Source organism: Anastrepha obliqua, chromosome 5 (assembly GCF_027943255.1).
Source record: "Anastrepha obliqua isolate idAnaObli1 chromosome 5, idAnaObli1_1.0, whole genome shotgun sequence".
Classification (NCBI taxonomy): Eukaryota; Metazoa; Arthropoda; class Insecta; order Diptera; family Tephritidae; genus Anastrepha; species Anastrepha obliqua.
Genome location: NC_072896.1, coordinates 50393034 through 50419502, shown reverse-complemented (window position 1 = coordinate 50419502; position 26469 = coordinate 50393034). Strand labels below are relative to the sequence as shown.

Genomic DNA, 26469 nt, shown 5'->3' with positions numbered 1-26469 from the left:
TATTTTTGTTTGCACAACTTTTGGTTATTGTAATTGTAGTTATCGACGGAGGGGCCACTTAACTGTACGGCATATCAATCGCTTTAGTTTCACTGCCAATAACAGCGGCCCCAAATTCGGTGCAAGCAACAGCTCACCAACTAAACGACTAAGAAGTCAGCCAAGTGTGCTCAGATGATAGTAAAAGTTATTACGTGAGCACCAGCACCTCACTGCCTTCGACCAGGTGGCATTGTAGGTTTTAACGGCATTGCATATGTATGTATGTGTGTAAGATGTATTGACAATTCAACGCCCTTTGACCTCGAGCATCAGTTATTAAATGGCTTACTCTACAAAAAGATACATATTTACATATTTATGTAAGGGGTTAGAGGCGAAGAGATTAAACGAAAACTCAGAAAGCTGGTGTTAATATCCATGATTTTAGTTTAATTTTACTTATATAATTTTGTAACATGAATTTATGATTAGGAGCTCGTGACCGCCACGACTTGCGCATAAATGCGTAATCTGGAGGTCCATTTCCACACCCTGTTCACAGTAAGATAGGCTTTATTTCTGCAATGACAGGTCAAATGTTAACTTCCTAGAGCTCTTTGCTCATTCATTTTGAATTAATTGAATTTTGATCTATCAGCGTAAGCAAGCGACAAACATAGATATTCCCAGAAAATAATCTAAGGCTACGAATACTATGAACCCTTAGGGGGCGTCCATAAATTACGTGAGATGTTTAAGGGGGGGAGGGGGTCGAGTCAAATCTCATCTAATCTTACGTTGGAGAGAGGGGGGGTCTCGGCAAATATCACGCAATTTTTTTTCTGATTGAAACAAAAAAAAATAATTATACTATTTTGGTCCAAATTTTTATGCGTGCCTATTTAATTTTTTTTTTCTAGTTTTTTAACGAGCGCGAATGTCAACAAACTTTTATTAAGAGTTACAAAGGGAAATTGTTTTTAATTTCTTTTTAGGTTGTGAAATGCGATGACCAGAAGTGCTGCAGCCCACGCCGGAGTGATCTGCATATGATTCTTCACGACCGTTTTCTGCCACCTCCATACCCTATCACTCAGGTTGATGGACGTTTGACAATTCCGGACTTTAAAGAACATGACGGAAAGTCATTTGCTCCATTTCTAATAGGCCTACCGATTCAACCGCTGAATGCCTTTATCAGCACGCCTTATGATCTCTATTGCCCAAGTATACGTGATGATGTAGAGAAAAGATGCTGCAGTACATGCGGTATTTACTTCGCATCTATCACCAGAGCTGCAGAGCACAGGCGAGCAGCTCACATTGCACCAGCTAAGCAAGCGCGTATGTTCCGCAAAGTGCGACCCTCACGGATTGTCACAAGACGAGCTAATGAGTTACTGTGCGCAAGCGTCAACGGCTTAGAGTGGATAGATCAGAACGAAGTTGAAGGAGCAGATGATTTTACTTAAAATCATATGGACATGTTGGTCCCAATCGTCTCTCTTGAAACCGCGCATGATTCTCCATGGACTGAATTAGAGTAGATATTCTTTTTTTAATCGCAGTAGTTACGATTTAAGTCTTCTATTGTTAACTTTTTATTACACTTATAACTGTCAGCAATATTGATTACTAGTCTTAACTAGTCGTAAATAAAAGCACGAAGCAAATTTTTTTCTTTTTACAATAACAATCCAACGCGTTTACATAAGAAACCCACATTTTGAAAAATCTCACGTGAGATTGGGGGATGGGGGAGGGGGTTGAATAAAATCTCACGACATCTCACTAGGGGGGGAGGGGGTACAGAAAATTAAAAAAAAAACCTCACGTAATTTATGGACGCCCCCTTATTCTGACGAACTGCTCGTCTGAACAAAGTAGTTACGATGTGTACATTTTCTGATAATCGAATGCTTCTATCTCGCAACAAATATAGACGAAATTGCTGAGTTTTATTTTCTAGAAAATCCATTAATAAAATTATTGCTGACAAGTGGAAAAACAGTAGATTTGAATGTCTTTTATCCACAAGGGGTGATAAGGCAGGGTTTCAAACCTTATTTTAAGATTCTTCGAGAAACCTCAAAAGTTTTTTAAGTGTTTCAGGTTGCGCCCAACTACATTTGAACATACAGAACTTGCTCACCGAATTACGACGCAAAAACAAATTTAAAAAACACTTACATTAATTTTATAAGAAACAAACAAATTGAAACAAAAATAAAATATTACTTTATTATTTTAAGAAATTATATTTTAATTTTAAGGGGGTATTCTAGTGTAGAATTTTGAAATAATCGAAATACTTTTTTCTGCATATTTTCAAAGTTTAGACATTTAAGAATATTCCTTTAAGAGTATTTTTTATAATTCCTATTATTTCATGAGTTATAGCCTTTTTCGTAACATGGCATCGATTCCTATCCGTATTGTCTGAAAACTTTGAACGCGTTTTTCTCGAACCTACATTTTTCAAAACGTTTCTTCTACTGAACCTATTCAGTTGAAATTTGGTATGAGTCTTCTCAATACATATCTCTATCGTACACTCGATTATCTTAACAAAATTGATTTTTTACTATTTTTAAAAAATTCAGAAATGTCCAAAAAAATAGGAAATAAATGTATTATTTTTTTGCACAGCCGTAATCTAACACAAAAAAAAAATTCCACTTTTTCTGAGTTAGTACGATAGTGGCATCATCTAAATTAATAATCTTTATCATTTTTTTGTTTCAGATCATTAGAAAGCTGGCAATCATGACAAGTTTAGCGCGCTTTTTTCTTTGGACCCCCACTTCAACAGCTTGTAAAATTTTCAGTTTTTAATTGATTGCCTTTTTTTATGTATTGTTAAAAGATTAATAAATGTCTGGTAAAAATGGATAGTAAGAATATTTTTCGTTTTTTACTTATAGCACCCGCAAAAACACCTCAAATTCATGTCTCTACACTATAATACCCCCTTAAATCTAAATAAATCAGATATGTGCTTTTATTTATCAAGAAAATCACTATAGAACTGGTCCTTATTCAGTGTCTGATGTCAAATACTTTGTTTGCCCGATGATACTATTTGTTATCATATCCTTCAATCGCTGATCGTTACTCCAATTCCACCTAAATATAATATAATGTATGCTTTTTAAAATTGTTACTGTTGGGTTCTTTCGACAGCAAACTTTGGATTTTAAATATGCTCAGCAATTTTCATGTCCGAAAAATTTCCAGGTCAAGCCAATACATTCAAATTAGCTGAGTATGGCAAAGTGCAGGTGTAGTTATCTTTGTGCTGAAGACCATCAATATAGGGCATCAAAACATTTTTTAGGATCTCAATATACTGTGACATTTAAAAATTTTTTTTTTATATATATTCGGCGTGCTTCTTCCGCGCTTATGCAGCTCCAAATCACAACTGAAGGTAGATGTTTACTGGCAGGACCTATGCAGCTTTTTGCGTATCTGTCACCTATCCTTCTATGGGCAAATTTAACAATGAATGCCTCAAGGCTACATTCATCGCTAAAAAACATAATGAAGCTAAAAATTGATAAATAGCAAATAATTGATTAAATAATTAAACATTTTTGAAAAAAGCTCCTCATAAAAGAAAAACTGTAGGTCCCTCCATTTGTGGAACAACATCAACACGCACGCCACAAATGGGAGCTCGACCAAACACCCAACACAAGTTCACGCGCCGATTATTTATATATTTTTTAATAATTTTAAAAGATAATTTACCTCTCCAATTGCAGGAATCATATGGTATGCTTTTTGTAGCTGGGCCCAATATAGTCTTCGCATGCACATCTTAGGAGTCAATTTGGGCTTTTTTGTTGTACATTTGCAATATATTTATTTTAAAATGGAGTTGTGCGACGCGAAACGATTTGCCGTACTGTGGCGCTCATCTCTCTGGGTCATTTCTGCAACTTCTTCTTCTGTTTGTACCGAGTGAAAACAAATTTGTCGAGTTTTCACTTATTTTTGCGATTTTCACTACTGCAATTTTCGAGCTTCTTACTAAATACTTAAGATATTTTAGAATAGCTTAATTCTTTTCTTTTCAATAAAGATATCGCTTGCACCACTGTAAGGCCACTCTTCCACCTTTTTTAAGAAAATTTACATTCAATACGAAATAAATAATTTTTAGTGTGGACATTATGTGGCTCTTCTACAACGGTTTGTACAGAGATAACTAGTAAATATTAAAAATGAATGAGTAAATTTCTAAAACGAGCACTCGGGCGTAATTCGGTTAACAGGAGCTCTAACTGAATATATTGGAAAAAAATCACAAAGTACTCTAATTTTCCGAAGCTGAAACAAAGATTGGTGGCGTTTTTGAAGTACGCAAAAGTTGATTAAAAGTATGATACAGAAATACGACTTAAAACCACTTAGCATACATATGTAATTGATATTACATGTATTAATGCATCACATTTGAGAACAACGATGCTTAGCCTTCAAGTAGAGGGATACTCGTTGTCAGTGAAATTTCCAGTTGTGAACCACTATCCCAACTTTCATGATGAATGTATGTATACTGCCTCAAAATATTCTCTTCGCAAAACACTTGTTGTAATCCAGTCTAAAAACTAAAACACTGGAAGCTAGTCGTCACACATATGTATGAAAAAATCTGACATTAAATTCGCATCCAAGGTAAGCACTTTCATTGAAAAGCAAGTATGATATTTGTTCTTCGAATGAATTCGTCAGAAGAAAAGTCCGTGAGAATACACGTGCATAATAATCGCAGTGTAAAGGTAATTCTCTCGACTCTGCGTTAAAATGTATCTCCTCTTTAATGTCGCCCATTGATACTTTGGAGGGACAGATTCGAGAGAGTAATAGTTTGATGTGAAGTTTAGAAGTGGCGTCAACAGGCAATGTATTTTCGTAGCCTTATTACGGTCGAAGGAGAGCTTCTCGGAGGTAAGATTCCTGACTCAATTCCTTTCAGGGCACAGGGAATTGACCAAAACAGATTTGCTCAAAACAGTTGGGCAGTTTGGTGCCAATCTGAATGGAGAGGAAAGAGGATGCTGATCACGTCTCGTTCCAATGCCCACGCTATGTTCCCAAAACCTTTAAAATATTAAATAGAGAAAATATTGTAGTTTTTATGCTAAGATAACTAGAAAATAATTCATGTAATTTGCATGTATAATAACATATTCCTAATGATCTAAAACGCTCGGAGTCTCGTAAGCGTCAAGAGTAACTAGGAGCCAGCTCCGTGTGGTAATAGCTTTTCGACAGCTATGCGGGGAGAGTTGCTTAGTATTATATGTAGCTGTGTAGCTGCAATGTGCTATGCTGGTATAACACCCTCATCACGGGTGTCATCTCTAGCTCACAATTCTTATGATTATTAGCATTTTGCAGTGAATCCTAATATTATTAAATACTCAAAAATGTCTCAAAGCAGTTATTTACTCGTTTCTTGATAACCAGACTACTGCCCGCTTTACTGTTAAAGTGGTGTTTGCCTCCCTTCTGGCTGCTGATGGATTGAAGTGCTTCGTTAGAACTCTGAATGATTAAGACAGCTGAAGTCTTGAAAACTATATGTTATATATAGTTCAATTTATATAATTCTTTTTGTCATCGAATAATAAATAATACGCATTAGCATTGTCCCCACCCACAGCCTCACAGTATGTAGTTCCTATTATATCTGATAGCGAAGAATCCAAGCCAATAGAAGCATATGATAAGGAAGCCAACTTGGTATTTGAAAGGTAGTAGGCTGATTTATCTGCCTTTTCCTGTTATTGGCAACGAATACTGCTGCACAAGGCAGAGATGGTTATTTATGAGAAGCTTTTTCGTGGCATAAATACTCTCGTAGGTGTTTCATGTAGGAGACTCGAACCTGTGCATTTCCGAATGGTCACGCACGAACCCATTTGGCTACGGCGGCCACCGTTATTTATTTGGTTTGATCGATATTTCGACTTCAGTCTCCAAGTCATCTCCAGGATCTTACGGCCGGCTAGTTGAGAAAAACGCTTATTCAAATCTTAAAAGTCACATTTTTTATTCAACGTTTGATGTGCAAGTATCTATCCACTACATACATACATATGTACATACATGCATCTATAAAAATATATAAACGGTACATTGCTATTTACAATAAGTACATATTAAAACCAGAAGCCCAAAAAGCATACAAAATTCATATATTCTCCGATTTTGGCAGATGTTTTCCATGTCTTGAATTGCTCATTTTACAGCTACTTAGAACCGCTCACTTATCTAGTCTGACAACTATTGTCTCCCATGGACCAATCTCGAAGTTTGAAAAGTAAATTTTTTCGCTTTGATCATTGGCAAGCATTTTTACTCCACTGAAGTACATGGCAGTCATGTCCATGGACACACGCTTCTGACCGAAATTCGACACGGAAACAAACGAGTTCCGACGCGGGTACACGCGCTCAACCACTAAGATGTCGTCGTTGCTGCAACGTATTTCCGTGTTAGACAGGGTCTTCTCGGGCTTGCAGATGGCATTTTTATACAACGACGGCGAACGATTTCGTAATTCGATCATTTTCATCACCGTTTTGAAGTTTTCTAGGCTGTAGTGCGCCGTATGTGGCAGCCAAGGTAAAGTTTCACGATTCGTAAACTGTTTTGTGGTGTTTAGCCATTCCATAGTGGACAGATGGTGAAGGTGTTTAGTTTCATTATGTTCATTGTGCCGATCGGTGATAGCCTCCAATGCAATTTCGTCACCGTAGAAGATATTTGGTGTACCTGGCAGCATGAGCTGCATGATGGTCGCAGCCAAAGTTATATTTCTACTCTGCCCATAGCGAGTAAAACGCTGTTTATCCACACCGCCGATGGACCAATGTAGCCATGGGCCATGTTCGGTAGGCGCAAGTGGCCCGCTAAAAATATTATTGAGGTGCTTTTCCAAGTGCCGTGTGCCATTTAGCACATCCAAATGCATATCCACCAGATCCAGATGATGCAGTGCCAATGAACGCAATGCAGGATTCAATTCTTGAATGAAAGCTTCGTTAGCAATTAGAATGCGGTTGGCGCCGACAAGCTGCTTCCACTCATGCAAATTTGCTAACAAGCGAACGTCATCCACGAAATTCTCCAAACCTTTAAGATAAAAGCCATCCACACCTAGTTGCAACCATTTCAGTATGGCAGCGCTGAATACATTGCCAGCTGATGAGACGGCGGATAAGGTGACCGTTTTTTTTGCTGTTGTGATAGTGGAGCCCGTGCTGTCAGACTCGTTATTTGCTTGCTTTGTCACGGCCTCAGTCAATGAGACTGGTGCAGTCGTAGTGGCCTCATCCAGTTGTTGAATAAATGCACCGATCGGTAGGTCAAGCAGCAAGAAGATCTGACGTTCGTGTAGTGCTTCTGCCAGTTGTTGAACATCTTGTGCATTGCCTAAAACATTAGCTACCTCGAAGACAGAGGTGGGATGCTCAAAATCATCGGGATAATGAGTTGACTGAAATATTGAGTTTAAGCGTATGGCTTTCACACCCAATGAGGCCAAGTAGTCCGCTCGCTGAGCAATGCCACGTAAATCCCCAATGCCATCGTTGTTGGAGTCCTGAAAACTGGCAGGAAAGATCTCGTAAAAGACACTACCGTGATACCAAGCCGTTCTGTGGGGCGAGAAATAATTAATTTAATAGGAATTGGAACCAATGAATATCAACACCTAATCTATCTCACTTTGGATTACAGGTCTTCGGCAACATGATAATCATTGCCACCACGACTGCGCACATACCCAATAAGCTGGACATGAAGACAAAGAAAGTGCATTTGCGTATCAAGGGCCAGTTCCAGGAAACAAAGGACGGTGTATCCTTCGATAGAGTGCCATTTGCGATATTGGAGTCCTGTGAAAATAAAAAACATGTTAACCAGCCTTTCTTTTAATAACAATATAAACCAATATAATATATTATTATATGTAAGTGCTTTAGCGGGAAGTGGAGCAGATCGCATGCATGTAGGGCACAATGTGTAATGCTAACTGCTATTGATCCTTGATGGAATTTTTAAATATGAACGGTGACCCTAGATTTCGATGATGATTATTTTCTTTTGATCTTGCATTTCGGATCTCAGAGCAAGGGAGGTTGTAGTATTTTGTCACCTATGTAAGTTGGATGCCGTAACCGCCTCCATTTCATTGGCATTCTTGTAGGAACGGGAGTACATTTGAAACCTGTAGAAAAGATTCTCCAAAAAAAGTTCAAAAGTTCGAATGACTCAGAGGAGTTACCCATGAGCAGCGAGAAGTCGCTCAGGATACCCCTCGGCGCCCATTTTTCGACAAATTCGTCCCCGAATACTATCAGCACCCCAAGCTGCAGCAGTACGTACTGAAAAAAAAGAGAAGCCTGTTGAGGGCGTTCACCCCTATAAAACCCTTAAAGCCGCCTCGTACCGACGGCATTATATCTGGGCAGTACCAGGAATATGTATGTAGGAGTGTCAGCCCCTGGCTGGGCCTTATTTTGCAAACTGCATAAGTAGGAGTTATTTGCTCACGATAAGGAGGGCAGTGTGAGTTACCTTCATACTCAAGGCGAACGAAAGCGAACATGCATCCCTACAGTTTTCATGCTAATCAATTGTTCATCATATCTGTTGAAAGCCCTTGAAAGACTGATTAACCTGCATACATAAAAATCGAGTTTCTGCGGGTTGTTTGTTGCACACTTAAAATACTTATTGTAAAGATATTTTAGTGCAATGTTCCTTGCATACAATTTTTAAGATGTGTGGTACAATATACAGGGTTGGCCATATTAAACTGACCCATTGAGTAACCCTATAACTTTTTACTGTAATTTGAAATCTAAGGTTTACGTCAACAAGCCAAAGACACTAGGCGCACTTAAGGCCAATATCCGACGGGAAATAGCCGCCATATCGGCCGAGACGCTGGCCAAAACTATGGAAAACGCCGAAAAACGGGCACATTACGCTATACGAGCTAAGGGCGACCACTTGCGCGATATCATATTCAAAAAGTGATGTAAACGAATCTCCTTGAACTAAATTAAATGTTTTTCACAATGAAACACAAAAAAATGTTTCTTTTTCCATATTTTTTTAATAATCACATGGGTCAGTTTAATATGTCCAACCCTGTATATACCTCTATTGTAGAAGAAGTTCGCAATGGGCGCCTACCGTGACATCGAGTAGGGTTCTAAATAATGTCACGGAGGCAACTGGAATGGTTGAAATCGATCTTATCAGGTATATCCATCTATTGCTAGGCGACTGAGGATTGTAGCTGAGTGAAGCTGTGTCTCTCTTTAGCAGCAAGTGATTCGGGGCACGCCCCAAGGAGGTTCTCTCCCACCCCTACTTTGAGTAGACGGGGAGGAATGGGAAGAAGCAGTTGTTAGAGGATCATCAAATCGGATGATTTAGCACGTATAGGGAACAGTTTCAGGGTGCTCTTAACGAGCTGACACAGGGATACTTAAATTTCGTTGTTATATTTATGAGAAGAAATAGGATACGCAGATCGCAGCTCCCTTCAATATGGAGACTATCATTTAGGTATCTGCCAGAAAGCTAACATGGAAACCCAATTGTGCGAAGACGGGCATGAGTTGTCTTGTTGTAAGGGCGCAAAATGTCAAGTAATATTTTGGCCACTTTGTTGTATGGAGCTTTCGCTGGTTGAACTCGATAGAAAATACAACATTGGCTAAGTAAAAACTACTTAGCTGACGCGCAGGCTAGGCAGAACATCAGCCAGGTGTTTCTCCGTGTATGAATAGGACTGGTGTATTACATGTGCTCCTGAAAAGGTGGCTTTCACGTTGACTAATCGAGCGCACTTGTATGGTTACGAGGCTCTTCTGGTCACGCGTGGTTTGAAGGCACCCGAGAACTCGAAATACTAACAAAAAATTAATTTTAGATTGCGATGGGTATCTTGATGAGGAATTGTCCGTAAGACGTGAAGTGAGATTTGGCATTCCTTTCGTGGTAACTTTGATGAGAAAATGAGGTGGAATCATTTCAGTGCCTACTTCGCGGCAACCTTCTTTCGCGAGACTAAGATTTGGCAGTATTGACTTGAATATTACCCGGTTGCTGGTTGCCCCCCCCCCCACACACAATGGCCAAAAATGGAATTCTACCCAAGTGAGTCCATTTTTACTTAGAAACAACCATCTAACCTAACCTAACCTAAGTATTTCACCTATTTAAATGCCAATACCATATATAAGTCCACAAAATGAGCTTTTAATTATAACCAAACCTTTCATAAATCGCAATAAAACCAAAGTATTAACGCCGCGTCGTGAGAGATTACACGTAGCCAACTTCCGATTTCTTTTATGGCTTAATGCCCTCCTAATTTGTTTACGTTTAATAAGCATTTATGCAAAAATACTTAACATACCCACACATACTCTTGGCAATTATTTACATTTTTGTTACTTAATTGTTTGAAATATCAACGCAATTCGATTTCACCCAACAATTAATAGTGCAAACATTTCACTTTGGCTTTTGTGTCGCCCCCAACGACTACTCAATACTCCACGTATCATCTAAGCTAACTTTAAGTATGCGAGAATTCGGATAAACATATACGAATACATACTTACGAGGGACGTTGGTAAAGTTCACGGCCGTTAATAGTAAATATATATAATTGGCGCGTACACCCCTTTTTGGGCGTTTGATGTTATTCCACACGTTAATATTAGTCTCCGAAAAAAAGTATTAAAAATAGTTCTAGGTGAAACAGAATACGACAGAGTGATCGAAAGTGCAAGCTCGAGTTTTTAGGGAGTTAAAACGGAAAAACAGCCGCCATACGCATTTGAAGTCAAAAATTTTACCAAGCTCAGGGCGGCCAGTTTCTGCCAAAAGTGTATCGCAGATCTCCGTAACGCAAGATTAACAATATCCACAAAAATTCCCCAAATTGTTTGCTTGTAATGTTTCACTAATTCAAAAATTTAAAGTTAATAGTAATCAGCTTCGATATCGTTTCTATGTAAAAGAAAAGCATATTTTCGTAAGGGCAACAAAGACTGTCGGATTTGATCTCCGAAAACCCACGCTTAGTCATAGTGGAGTAAATGCATCCTTAGTGTGCTACTGGGAGGTTAAACAATTTTTTCTTACATTTAAGAATTGGTTGTGGGTGCGATCTGGATAGAAAGATGGCGCTACGTGCTATAGAAAACAGCTCTGTTCACAGCTCCCAACAGCTAGCAGTTAAATAATCGTGTAATAGCCATTTTGATGATTTTAGTTGGTCTTAACTAACCTACGTTTTGTCACCTTTGGATTCTCTTCGCAGAGTACCGTTAAAAATCGATCAATAATTTTTCTATACATCGAGCATTCGGACGTAGCTTCAATAAGATTTGGTTTAAAAAAAAGACAATTCTTTTTGTACATATACAAGGTGAAGTCCAAAATAAACAAGACTGACGTCATAAAAATGTTTTTGATGGTGCCATCTTTTTAATGAGTGAGTGCGTTGGAAGTTACATCCCTAGCTGACTTCCAATAAAAGCCTGGTGACATTCGGTTCAGTGGAAGCAAAGTTATTGTGCCTAAAGTGTCAGTATGTTTGTATCATCGGTACAAAAATGAGTTTCGAACAAAGAGCTAATATCAAATTTTGTTTTAAAATCAGTAAAACATTTACCGAATCATTTGAATTGATGACAAAAGTTTATGGCAATGGCTGTCTATCTTGTAACAGAGTTCATGAGTGGTTAACACGTTTTAGAGATGGTTGTGAGGACATAAATGACAATGAACATACAGGCCGCCCAAAATCAGTAATCACCGAAAACTCCATCGAAATTGTTCGTCCATGTATAAAAAATGAACCGAAATCATCATTGAAATTCATTAAATCGGAGTTGAATATCTCCAAAACATCGATTTATCGCATTTTAACTGATCATTTAGGCTTACGAAAGGTCTGTGCACGTTTCATTTCGCACAAGTTAACTGAGGACCAAAAACTGCTCAGAATTCAACATTCGAAAGACCTCATTAAGTAGGCGAGAGGAGGAGGTGTTTCCAACATGGGCCTGAAACTTAGCGTCAAAGTGCCAAATGGAAGGCCCCAGACCAGCCACCACCTAAAAAATCGCGTTTGGGGAAGTGAAAAATCAAGTCGATGCTCATTTGGTTTTACGATTCCAAGAGAATTGTCGAAGAGGATTTCGTGCCAACGGGCCAAACCGTCAATGCAATTTTCTATCTTGGCGTTTTGAAGCCTTGTTGCATCGCACTCGTCGAATTCGCCTTGAATACCGCGAAGGAGGAAGCTGGCGCTTGTTGCATGATAGTACACCATCTCATCGGTCCACTCTTGTGACTGATTTTTTGACTAGAAATCACCGTTTAACCATCAATCACTCACCGTATTCACCTGATATGGTTCCCCTATGACTTCTACCTATTTGGAAAATTTCATTTGGCCATGAAAGGAAAACGTTTTGCGTCCGTAGAGATCATCCAAAAGGCTTGTACCGACATCCTGAAGGACATTCCGGTCAATGTACTAAAACACTCTTTCGGAAAGCTTTTAGAGCGCGCAAAATAGTGTATCGAGGCCAGAGAGGAGTTTTTGAATAAATAAACTCGAAGTTTTCAGAACAAAGCTCCTGTCGTTTTTTTTTTTAGCTCATACTTTTTTATTTTGGACTACACCATGTATATTTAGTCTGGTATTGATTTTTTAACCTATATTTGATGGCCCTCAAAAAACCTGTAGATTGATTGTAATATGAAGAAACTACTATTCCTCGTTTAACTGGCCGCACTTGAAGTATTTAATTATTCTTTGGAGGTATTCAATAAATTCTCCCACTCTACTCTCCATCTTTTAGCAAGAAATAGATGTACCTATAAGTTTACGTCGAAGCCACTGCCAATGAAAGCACCAAACAAAACGTTCGGATTATGTCTACCTCAACCCATGTGCGCAATTGCTCAGAAAAATGAATTATCAATTTTGGTTTTGAATAAGTTTCGTAGTAAATAAAAAAAATTATTTTTAGTGATGGAAATCTTAAATTTGAACTTGTTTGCTTGTCTGTATACCGCAGCAGTCTAGTTCCCAAGTGTCAAATATGACAGGCGTATGACACCATTTACAAAAATTATAAGTGATTAATTTTGTGCCACCTTTTATAAGAAGTCAAGAGTAACACGAGGGGACTACATTATGAATGAAAAAAGCACAAATATTTTAATTGAATTTTTATCCCATTAAGTACCTTAGACCGTGAACGTATCAGACGCCCCTAGTAAGCAAGTATGTAGATACATAAGTATGTAACACATTTCTTAGCATAAGTTACGTGAGTACTATTATCACACAATAACTATGTTTTCCATAATAATTGTCGAGTCACGTATGTGGATATGCACGAGTTGCCTGACTGTGGATATTGTTTCTTTTCACGATATTTAACTATTGTGTTGTGAAACCGAAAATGTAATTGAAGCCGGAAAATGCATGTATCTAATGGGTTAGCAAACGGTGAATCAACTGATGAAGCCAGTTTGGAAACCAATGGAAGTTCTATTGTTGATAAATCTTTATGCAGGCAATCACATATTCGATACTGCAAAATGAACTCAATCGACAATCTGCGCTAAGTTTATTGTGTGTCACTTACATACAGGGTGTTTTGCTTTATAAGAGCGGCCACTGTAGCCAAATGGTTTGATGCGCGACTACCATTCGATAGTGCACGATAGTGCACCATAGAAATTTTCAAGGTAGGAAGTGTGAAATTATAAAATATAATAAATATATATTTTCATTATCCTGAACTGAACATTCAGACAAGAAACATCGAAATGATAAAAAACATATTGTTTCGAATAGCCGTCGATCGGATTGTGCAACAAATATAACGGTAACACTCATGGATTAGAGTTGAAGGTAAGTAAACGGCTTCAGAAAAAAGAAATTTGAATATCGTAAAGGAAGAGCTCGGTTGCCGCAATATTCAGCTGACCACAGCTCGCAGTGGGTTCAATTTAAGTTCTTTGTGATTTGCAAAATTATGAACTGCTCAACGTGGCATAAAACCCAACTTTTCTTCTTAATTGGAACCATATTCGCTTATGCGTTTTCGGCCGAGTTTAGCAACGCAAGCCCGGCATTTCTCCGCTTACTAACCGGCCATAATTGAACATTATGAAAACATATAGTGAATTTAAATAAATTCGGGAACTGCTTTGGGTTAAGTTTATATATATAAGTTCCAAATGGTGGCAGAATGTTTTAATCACTGGTACAAATATTTCCTTTGTTTTATATGACACTGGTTTGCGAAGTATTTTAGTCGCTGAATATGATTCTGGGCTCAAAAGTGTTCGTTTCGTCAAGGCTTGAGAAAAGTGGGGATAAAAAAGGCCCAGAATTGCAATTATTAAATTGAGTAAATTATATTCTCTTTAAATTTTTGGAGTCGCTGATTACAAATCTGACGACAGTTATTCCAAATTCAAAATGGAAGACGCAAGATGGCGGCTCAAAACCGAAAAGTTGACCTAAACTCATCAAACTGGATAATCTGCGGTTTTTGGGTTCTTTCATTTATTTAATTTTCATTGAAAACTCTATCCTCTTCCCGGAACTTGGTTATTTTTGTGGATTTAGGAAAAGTAAAGGGTGATTTTTTAAGAGCTATAGGAAAGTTTTTCAAAAAAACAGACGTAACATTCAGAAAAATGCATGAAATTTTTATTTAAATCGATAGTACAGTCCATATAATTTAATGTTTGAAGATTATTTCATGCAAATGTTGACCGCGACTGCGCTTCAAATGGTCCATCCGCTTAGACTAATTTTGGCATACTCTTTCCAATGTTTCGGCCGGTATCTCACATATAAATGCTTTAATTTTGTCTTCCAATGCGTAAATTGAAGCAGGCTTGTCTGAATAGACATGAGCTTTAACATAGCCCCACAAAAAATAATCTAAAGGCGTTATATCGCACGATCTGGGTGGCCAATTGACAGGTCCCGAACGTGAAATAAAATGCTCACCGAACTCGCCTCTCAACAAGTCCATTGTTATCCATTGGATATCATATCACGGTAGCGCTCACCATTCACAGTTACGTTACGATTCGTAGCATCTTTGAATAAGTATGGTCCAATGATACCTCCAGCCCATAAGCCGTACCAAACTGTGACCTTTTCTGGATACATTGGTAGCTCTTGCAATTCTTTTGGCTGATCTTCACTCCGAAATGGACAATTCTGCTTATTAACGTATCCATTGATCCAAAAATGAGCTTCGTCGCTGAACACAATTTCGACAATCGACAGAACACGAATTTTTATAATAATATTCAATGATTTGCAAGCGTTGTTCGTTTATAAAACGATTCATGGTTAAATTATAGACCAAACTGAAGAGGTTTGACAGTGAAACAAAACACGAAACGTTCGTCAGCTGTTTAAACCAACTGTTTAAAAAGATAATAGCTAAAAAATCAGAAAAATAGAAATTAAAACAGTACATTTGTTGACGTATCAATATCATCGGCCTTTCCAACGTGGATAAAGAAGCAAAGCGAATGGGGCTGGTGGTGAACGAGGCAAAACGAAGTACCTCCTGTCAACAAGGCGCCAATTGTTTGGGCGCACTCGCGTATGGGCACCCAAGTCACTGTTCACAGTTATGATTTCGAGGTTGTAAGATACTTCGTTTATTTAGGAACCATCATTAACACCTATAACAATGTCAGCCTGGAAATCCAACGTAGAATCTCTCTTGCCAACAAGTGCTACTTTGGACTAAGTAGACAATTGAGTAGTAAAGTCCTCTCTCGACGAACAAAACTAAGACTCTACCAGACTCTCATTATGCCCGTCCTAACTTATGGCGCAAAAACGTGGACGATGACAACATCCGATGACGCGACGCTTGGAGTGTTGGAGAGAAAGACTCCCCGGAAGATTTTTGGATATTTTTGCGAGTATTGTAGGTGATGGAACAATGAGCTGTATGAGCTTTACGACGGCATATACAAAGCGCAGCGAATAAAAATCCAACGGCTTTATTGGCTGGGTCATATTGTCCGAATGGAAACAAATGTTCCGGCTCTGAAAGTATTCACTGCGGTACCAGCTGGTGTTAGCAGATGAAGAGGAAGGCCTCCACTGCGTTGGAAATATCAGGTGGAGAAGAACTTGGCTTCACTTGGTACGTCCAACTGGCACCGGTTAGCTCGAAAAAGAAATGATTTTGTTAATCTCGGTCCAAACCGGTCAATCAAGAAGAAAAAGTGAAAGCCCATATTATAAAAATAAAATCATTTTTGTTAGAGTTTTCCTTTAGTTTATAAAAAGTAATAAAGGCATTGGGATATTTCTACTGCGAATTTTTGTTTAAGCATAAATAAGTTGATGCCCGGGTATGCCCTCAAAATGGCAGCTTCTACAGTTAAATGCTGGCTTCGAATGTCAGATAGTTTTATGAGCAGCTTTTTCACATCAGAAATACATTCAAAGATTTGCCTCTACTGGCAGCCGCTCTTAGAAAATATTTATTTTATTATTTTCTTTGTTACTTTAGTGAGGCTTGACACTGTTAAGACATAAGCCATATAGAAGGTGGCGCAAAATTAATCACTCTATCCGAAGAATTATAATTTTTGTAAATAGCGTCGTACGTCAATCATATTTGACGTTTGAGAAGTATACAAACAGACAAGGAAGGTAAAGATTTCTCTAGCTCTCAAAAATATTTTTTATTTAATGAAAGAGTTATTCAAAAACAAAATTAGTGACGAATTTTGTTGCCACCTTTTGCAATTTTCTAACCTCTACAAGACTGTTTTTCGTCAATGTTACCTGTATCTGGAACTCAATTCCTACTTCAATTGAGAGCATTTAAGTCAAGATCAACTTCAAGAAAGTTCTGTATTCATACTTTCGTTAGGCTAGGTTAGGTAAGGTTGAGCTGGCAGGCTGAAAGCCATCACATAGACTTATTGGTCCATAGTGATACCAGCTGGAGCTTGACCTTTACGTTTGTCTGTAGTAGATACATTCCAACTTCTCATTTTGTAAAGCTCCTAAGCACTTCATTCGCGTTCTAGCTAATGCAGAGCACGAGCATAGAAGCTGTTCTGAAGTTTCCCCCCTAGTTTCCTTTCTAGTTCATTGAAAAATATGCAGTTATCATTGTTTGTAACTCCTGTCTTGTATGCGTGGTCCGCTAGCTAGTTGTGGCCTGTCAGTATACCTACGATGGTAATGGTTGTACGAGTTAGGCAAGGACTTTATGCACTGCGACCAGATTGATCTATTGTGCGGCCTTATGTGCTTAATTTTGATATTGCGAGTAATCGAAATAGTTCCTTACTAGGGATCATTTGTAAGTCTGCAATCTTGTAGCTACGATAATTCTGCTTTCTTTTCTACTCAGAGCTAGTACAAATCTGGCATTCTGTGTACACATGATTTTCGCGGTTTCGCAAGTGGCTAGATTGTTCAATATCTTATCTATAAGTCCATTCATGCCCATAACGATGCCATTGTAGATCGTCTTTAAGGGTTTTAGTATGTCGTTTTCTTGTTCAAATGCCATATAACCTGCGCTCTTGGTAATCTCATCTACAATTCCGATTCCTGCAATGCCTTTATGTCAGGGTACTCAATCGATGTACGGCCGACAGCCTGCGAACAGTCTCCCTATGACTTCCTCGCTTTTTAGAACGTTTTTAGATGAAATTGGATATGAGTTTATTGCCTTTATCCCCGCTTGACTGTCAACGTATATATTTATTTTGGAGTTGCTCGATGTCTTTGCGAATGCAGCCTTGAACAGTTTGAGTGGCTGCCTGATGCCTTGCTCTGCGCAAAAAATCCCTGCACCTACTTCGTCCAACATTTTCAAGCCGTCAGTAAATCTATTAAGCGTATTGGGGCCAAATTTCATTCCTCTTTTCCACACGTTTTCTTCTATCGCTGTTCGGGATTTCCCCACCCAATTGCATTTCGGAGTCATATAATCCATATTGACCCTATAACTCATGCCTATTGAGCTATGTATCGTTGCGCTAAGTTTTACGGCAGATTTATTTGCTAGACATTCTGCCGTAATATCAATCGGTAACAGGTTGAATATTCTTTCAATCACTGCCGTTGGTGTAGTTCCCCTCGCCCCTGTAGTGCAGAATACACCAAGACGTTGAATACTTTCCATAGGTATTTTGTATGTCGCATTCGTAAACGAAGCCACTGATTCACTTTAAAAATTGGCACACACATAGTACAAAATGTAAACAAACTCAGGGTTGCTTCAAAAAGAAAAAAATGAATACATGAAAGCTGGCTGGCGACCAACTTTGTGGAAAGCGATTTTTTGCAAGGCCGTTTACACCATTAAACTGTTAATATACATTCACGTAAAGCTTAACCAAAAATCGCGTCATGTAAACAGCGTTTAACTGGAACTGCACTTTTAGCGGTGCCATTAAGTCCGCAGGTGTTAATGGATAAACGCAATGAGCAATTTCCGTTTTCTTATTAAATAAATTCTCGTCGTATGTCGACCACATATGAAAAATAAAGAAATAATTGGCGCGTACACTCCTATTAGGTGTTTGGCTGAGCTCCTCCTATTTGTGGCGTGTGCCTTGATGTCGTTCCACAAATGGGACGGAAATACACCCGTAGGTTTGCCATTGATAAAACATTTCTATCACTTTGCTGTTTCATGCACGGCGATTCGAACCTACGCACTTTCGAATGGTAGTCACGCACCTACCATTCGACTACGGCGGCCGCACATAAATACATGGACCACTCATGTTTATATGATTCGTATTAATCGAAATGTAAATATTACTTAAACAACCGTTAAGCAAGCATTTTTCACTCTTCATTTTACACTCTCACGCACTGTATGGAATGTAAGTTTGCATGGCAAGCATCTGTTTGTATACAGAACGTTTTGCCTCTACGTGCTGTCAAAAGAAGTTCCACACAATCGCCCACATCACTTTTGCATAATACCACCCCATCTAAACATATCACCACTAATAACCACATGCTTGCTCTTCCTCTTCCTACACTTTCACCTCACACACATGCATGTGTAGATATTATATATGTATGTATATTTTTTTTGTTTTTTTGCGGCCTGACCTGCAGAGCACCTCCATTGTTGACTTGTAAATGTTGATAGGCAAGAGGCTTGTGAAAAAGCGTTGTGGCCGCTGTATCTTGCGCATCCATTCCAATACCGGAGCTACTGCCCGACGATGAACTTGTCTCGACCTTGGCGTCTGCATCTTCATTGCACAAATTAGCTGAGGCTGTGCTGTCATTGTCTATGCAAGGTGTCAGCGGATGTGAAAAGGTGACCGGCGTTGAAGTGCCATTTGTTGTGGACAATAGTGGGCATATGGAAGCCTCCTCTTCTGGCAGAAATGTCGACACTGAAGGTGATTCAATGAGAGTTGCAGGCAATTCCACATCGAGCAATGTGGGATCCGTAGATATACCCATCGTGTTCATCGCTTACGTGAGTGCGCCTGTGTGTGTATGTGTACGTTTATACGTCAAAATAGAGTATTTGACGAATAATTTCACTGAATTTGCAAAGAATTAAATGGCTTTTTCGACTGTTACAAATTTCTTAATCATTGCTTAACTACTTGTTAATTGGCAAAGCGAAATGTTTTGGCCACGATATGCACCGAATACACATATATACCTATGTAGGCTTGTTTGAGTTTGAATATGGTAAATACGAAAATTCTGCTGACACTGACTTGGCAGCGCAATCTCTCGGCACAAACTGAATTCTTTTCTACCCACAACAATGCTATGTGTAGAACTTAAATGGATGAACAAGTGAACCAAATGTGAATGAGTTTATTTATATCATATATATGTTAAGTACATACGTACATACATATGTGCATAGTACCAATAGGCAATTGAAGAACGCAAGTGAAAACAAATTGGAGAAGCTCTTTCGATACGCTAAAATCAGTGCAGCATATGTATGTGTGTATATGGTATGTATGCATGTATGCTCGCACATTTTTAAATAAGCCACAACCCGAACTCCCTGCAGGGAAAACCTGAATTAGGAAAATACTTTCTTAGTTCGTTACTACGAACTAGACTGATATTGAATATATTTTTACCAGCTGAAGAATACTGAAATGTGGTAAATACCGAAAGATGGCCTATCTTTGAACTTCTTTACTTATGAGTTATTTTCATTATACTATACGAGGTCGTTTTGCTAAGGCGCAAAATATAAAAGCAGCATATTTTGCGCCTTAGCAAAACTACGTACGACGCTCAGCTTTAATTCGATATTTTCACCGAAAACCTTGGTTTTTTTATCATAAACTTACATATACCATTTTCACTTACGAGCTTTATTTGTTCTTTTTTCAGTGAGTTGGAACGTTCTTCTCCCCTAAAAGATGGAATTAATTTGACAACATTTTCGATTTTTAACGTGGATTATCAAGACAGGAGTGCATTGACCAACTTACTTCGACTTTTACGTTACGGCACCACACTTAGCCACTGTGTACCGCTAATACAACGAATTCTAGCCGTCGATCTTTGCAGTATGAATTTCGTTAAGAACATCCAAAAGCAGTTGTTGTGCCAGAAATAATTGATGCTGTGAGTCTATTGAGGACTTATCGCGAGATAGAGGTACTCTTGAGCATTGGTGGGACCAGCATTATTGAATGTATGAACATTTGATGGTCGAGAAAATTTGCTCTCGTTGGATACCGCAAAATTTGACAATTGTCCAAAAAATTACTCGCGCCGATTGGTGTACAGAAATGTTGAAGCAAATCAGCCGCGATGGTTCAAAGCACGTCTATGACATTTTAACAGCTGACGAACCTTGCATCTATGCATATGAGCCAAAAACCAAAAAACCAAACGACAATCGATAGTATGGGTGTTCTAACACGAGCTTGATGAGACATACGTTTTTTGTGGAAGAAGCACTTCAAAGCAAATATTTTTTTCAGAAAATCTGGTCATGTCGCTATTCCTCTAGAGGAACTTAAAACAATCAATTCTGAGTGGTACACAACCATTAGTTTGCCAGAAGTTTTCAAAGAATTAAGGAAACCAACCGCCGTAGACAAATTATACTTCAACAAGGCAATGCCGGCTCTCACAAGGATGATGGAATCTGAAAAATAAGTTTTACTGAACAGATTTTTGTGATCTTGTGTTGTTTATAGCTGATGTTATTAATGCATAGGTGTACTAGTACTTTGCTCGTATAGCTTTTGTTTGTAGCAGCATATCGAAATCCAGGTACATATTATGTAAAAGATGGTTTTATTTGTTAAAAAAGTTATTCAAAAACAAAATTGGATGATTAATTTTACGCCACCTTGTATAAAGTACCAGACCAGAAAACAAATTTTTTCGAAGAACTATTTTCGAAACCAACGAATCAGCCAACCAAATTTCTTACTTTCTATAATACAAAGATACTTGCAGGCACCAATTGTACGGACATCTGAAGGAGTTCGTTGACTTAACTATTTGGAACGCGATACATTTTGTCGTGCGTTGCTGCTTACTTCTAATTGTGTTTTGCTTACTTAAAGTTTTTTATACATATGTATGCACATACAAACATGCCCAGATCTGGGTATACCTATGTATGCGTGCGCACACATTGCAAAACGATGCCCAGTTAGCAAAAGCGGCAGACATTTTCTGATATCAGATAAATCGGATAAATATCTGACACAGACTTGATTTGGTAAGTTTCATATTTTAAAAAATAAAAACAAAAAATTCAACAAGCAAAAGCAGGAGATAAAGGGTGTTTTTTTTAGAGGTTAGGTTTTCAAGATGAAATGAAACGTATATAATTTAATGTTATGGCCAAGAATTTAGCTTTATTATAAAGATAAGGGTTTGCCATTATGTTTTAAAAATGATTTCGGGCAAGTGGCCGCCGCGGCTGGCTCGAATAAATTCCAGCCGAGAGGCCCAGTTTTCGACCACTTTTTGCAGCAATTGGGGCCGTATGTCAGCAATAACGCGCCGAATATTCTTTTCCAAGACGTCAATCGTCTCGGGCTTATCTGCGTAGACAAGCGACTTCACATAGCCCCACAAGAAATAGTCCAGCGGTGTTATATCGCACGATCTTGGAGGCCACGCCACAGGTCCACGGCGTGAGATAATGCGCTCACCAAAAGTTTCCTTCAATAAATCGATTGTTGCGTTGGCTGTATGGCATGTAGCGCCGTCTTGTTGGAACCAAAGGTCGTCCACATCAACATCGTCCAATTCAGGCACGAAAAAGTCATTAACCCTTTAGCCTATAGCCACGAGTCTGACTCGTGGTAAAGAATTTGTGCCATAAGCGAAAACAACGAGTCTGACTCGTGGTAAAGACTTTGTGATCAATTGATTATGATTACTTCCTAGACATCTTAAAATTACTATTTGTACCTAAACATTGTTTATTATTTCACAATTCCTTTCGTTGCATTGAAATATATATGTTACGAAAAGTATACACTTTGCGCCAGTTCGGGTACACGGCTGAACAGTTGAATGGCACGGCGCGCGAACGAATTTCTTGCGTATTATAGCTCGCGCAATTGGTAGATATCGTGTAGGCTAAGGGGTTAATCATGGCTCTATAGCGCTCTCCATTGACTGTAACATTATGGCCGGCTTCATTTTTAAAGAAATATGGACCAATGATTCCCTCTTCCATAGAGCACACCAAACAGTGACTTTTTGAGGATGTAACGGCGTCTCAGCAATGGCTTGTGGATTATGTTCACTCCAAATGCGACAATTTTGCTTATTGACATACCCATTCAACCAAAAGTGAGCTTCATCGCTGAACAAAATTTTCTTCGATGCGTCGCGCGAACCGAACCATTATTTTCGTAATAAATTTGCACGATTTGCAAACGTTGTTCAGGTGTAAGTCTATTCATTATGAAATGGCAAACCAAACTGAGCATAAATCAAGGGACAGCTGTCAAAAAGACCATCTACGAAAAAAGTAGTGCCAACTTGAAAACCTAACCTCTAAAAAAACACCCTTTATATACAATGTGAGTTCATATACAAAAATTTGCTATTCATATTTAAGAAAGATCACACTAAAACACAATTTTGGAGGAATTTAGCGAAAAATAATGTATGTAGAGTGTTGCCATGTTAAGTAATCCAAGTATTTTGGGCACTGTCGTCAATTCTTCAAAAACTGGGTTTATTTGTAGGCTTGAGCACAATGGACAAATTTGGAAAAGTATTTAATAATTTTGAGAATTGTTCTGTGTTGAAAGTTTTGATATGAAGTTTTTTAATATCTTCAGTTCTTTTTGCATTTTTACATTTATTAATTAAATGTTTTAGAATAAAACATGCTTAAAAAAAGTTGGGGGAAAAAATTATTTTTTTTTGTTTGGAAAAAAATTATGTTTATTTTTTCAACAATTTTTGAAATTTTTTTTTGTAGAAAGCATAAGATTTGTTTTTTCTAATTTTTTAATAATCGTGTTTTCTATAAATGCAAAAAAACGTTTCGAAAATTTTTGAAGAAAAAAATTTTATTTTAATAAAACTATTTTAATTTTAATAAAAAAAATTTTATTTTAATAAAAAAATTTAAGTTTTTTAGTAGCTGGGGTTTTTGTTTTTGGGTTTTTTAATAAAAAAATTAATTTTTTTCTCGAACAAATATTAAAAAGGTATATTTGACCCTAAAAATATAAAAAATACAGCATTTAATATTCTTAAAAAATGGTGGGAAAAAATTAATAACTTTGACATTTATATATTGTTGAAAATTGTGGTACGGTTTTTTGAAAAATCTTCAGTCAAATGTTAGTACAATTTTTACCGTTAGAATAAAACGTATTTTTATTTTTGGCAAAAAAAAAGTTTTTAATTTTTTTTGAAAAATATGGGATTTTTTTATTTTTTTGTTGTTTCTTTAATAAAAATATTTTCTTCAGAGGGCAAAAAATATTTTTTTGAACAAAAAAATCAAATATTTTCCTAAAAATAATTTGTTTAAAAAGCATTTTTATCCCATTTACAAACATTATACCAATGTTAAAAAAAGCAGAAGATATTTCATTTTAAAAAACTATACAAAAATTTTCAATGTTGAATAACTATCAACATTACAAATTTTATTTTTCTCAAAGTACACATGTTCAGTTTAGGTACTTATTTTTATACTCAAGCCTACAAATAAATAATTTTTTAAAAGAATTCACGACAATGTCCAAAATAGTAGGATCACTTCACGTGGAATTGCTCTCATTGCTTCATTCCAACCATATTTCTGTGTAATGTTATCATTTTATGTTCTCAATCTCTTAAAAAAACAACCGATATTTCGTTTATACATACTTACTTGTACATTTTGTATATTTTAAATATATTTTAGCAGGCTTGGCGTCGAAAAATATACCTCCCATATCGAAGAGTTAATTAAAAATTGTTAAAAATGTCGAAAGAGTGGATTGACAAGGCCGGGAAAAGGATGCAAGAAAGTTAGCAAATAATTATACAATTTATATTAAATGAATATTAAATTGAATTTTAACTTTAATTAAATATGAAGTAAAAGTCAAGTGAATGGAATCAGATTTTCATGAGATACTTTCCTTGCAATCTGGAATCAGCTCTCCTGTCAACGCTCTATACATTTCAGGGATCAATATCGGTAATAAGTCTTGAATATTTTGGAGTTTTTTAGCCGCCGAGTCTGACGGATATCTGATGGTCGTCTGACAATTTTGTTAGCTGGGTTATAACACGCACACAACTTTGGCTGTGGGCATTTGTAGCTTACTTCAGCAATTAAGCTTAATAAATTTTTACTATACTTTTTGATAAATCTGACAAATAATGTACGCATTCTAATGTTTATGTGCATACGAGTACTGATATATCTCTACAGTATTAATCATATAAAAACAACCATCACACAAAAATATGAGTAGGTTAGGCTTTCTTCCAATTGAATTTTGAATGAACAGGAAGCGTGTGAGATGAAGGAACAGTAAGAAAATATTTAAATGCAAAAAATCATATTGTTCTGTATACGTATTGCCTAATTTTTCTTGACGATATGGAAATTAATCTTAAAATGGTTGGGGAAGACCTGTTTTTTTTATAAGAATTTATATAATATAACAAAAAGTATTTTATTATACTAATCGCCTATTATACTCTTATATATTTGAATGCAGCATTGGCTACTAGCCCTTCAGCTGCCGTTTTTATATGATTAAATCAACGGTAAACTTCAATGAATCAGATGACGTCACATAAGTTCGCAGAAGAAAAGAAGATTTGCAGCACACACGAATCCAAATTTGCTCCCTGTTCTGCGGTGTAGAATGATATTTCATAACACGATTATACCCTCAATGCTTTAGGGTGCATTGGCATCGCAGAGAATTTGCGAATATTTTTTTTTTTCTTCTTCGTGCGCTTCCATTGTAAAATCACAAACGCTTCTTAGAACGGAGGATGCCAGAAGAGCCTGTAACTCTTCAACTAGCGAGTATGGTCCTGTAAAAAATAATAGCTTTTGTGTTTGTACAATTACCTTTACCACAAAAGCTCTAGCTTTTTTTAGCATTTATACTTTTTTAGAAAAATGTATGCAGTGGTAATTTTTATAGCTGCAATACTGTATTTGAAATGTGAAGACGATACTTGTTGACTATTTTGAATACTTTAGACCGCGTAAGTCATCAACCGCACAAGTATGTACAATTCCACAAGAAGACGATATATTGATCTGAAGATACCCAGCCGGAAATTTACTTTTATAAAATAAAATTTAATTTTCAATCTTCCTGCAGATAAGTAAAAGTGAGTGGGATCATGAGAACCGCAGTTCCGAACCGCACTGTGGGCATGAAACACCAAAATTTTTGAAAAGGTTTCATAATAGCGATTGCGCTTCGACAGGCAATGCCAAACTTCCAAACATTTCTGCTATGAAAAAAACTTCTCATAAAAACCCATCTGTCATTCGTCGGTACTCTATTTGTGAAAAATCATCAACAAGCAGAACACATATAGGAGGAGGAGCTGAATCAAGAATCCAACACAGGATATATTCGTCAATCATATAAGGTGGCTCAAAATGAATCACCCTATCGGAAGATTTACAATTTGGCGTAATGGCGTCGTACATCAAACATGTTTGACACTTCTGAACTAGACAATTGCAGTACACAAACGGACCAGCAATGGAGCGCGTAAAGGTTAAAATAAAGATTTCCATCACTCAAACACATTTTCTTGTTCAGTAAATAAGGTATTCAAAAACCAAATTAGATGATTAATTTTGAATAATGCGAATTAGACTTCTAAATATTTCACATCTTACTGGAATTGTTAATGTCTACGAATAACTT

The 26469-nt window shown here is 37.3% G+C and overlaps 1 protein-coding gene across 1 annotated transcript; it reads right to left on the bottom strand.

Annotated features, from left to right (window-relative positions):
- Positions 1–6024: 6024 nt before the first annotated feature.
- Positions 6025–19853, bottom strand: LOC129247316 (alpha-glucosidase-like). The gene is made up of 3 exons (XM_054886403.1): positions 19193–19853; positions 7726–7895; positions 6025–7655 (listed from the first exon to the last, which is right to left on the bottom strand). The coding sequence occupies exons 1-3, from the start codon at positions 19562–19564 to the stop codon at positions 6260–6262; spliced, it is 1938 nt and encodes a 645-aa protein (XP_054742378.1). The 5' UTR covers positions 19565–19853; the 3' UTR covers positions 6025–6259.
- Between the last annotated feature and the right edge of the window lie 6616 nt (positions 19854–26469).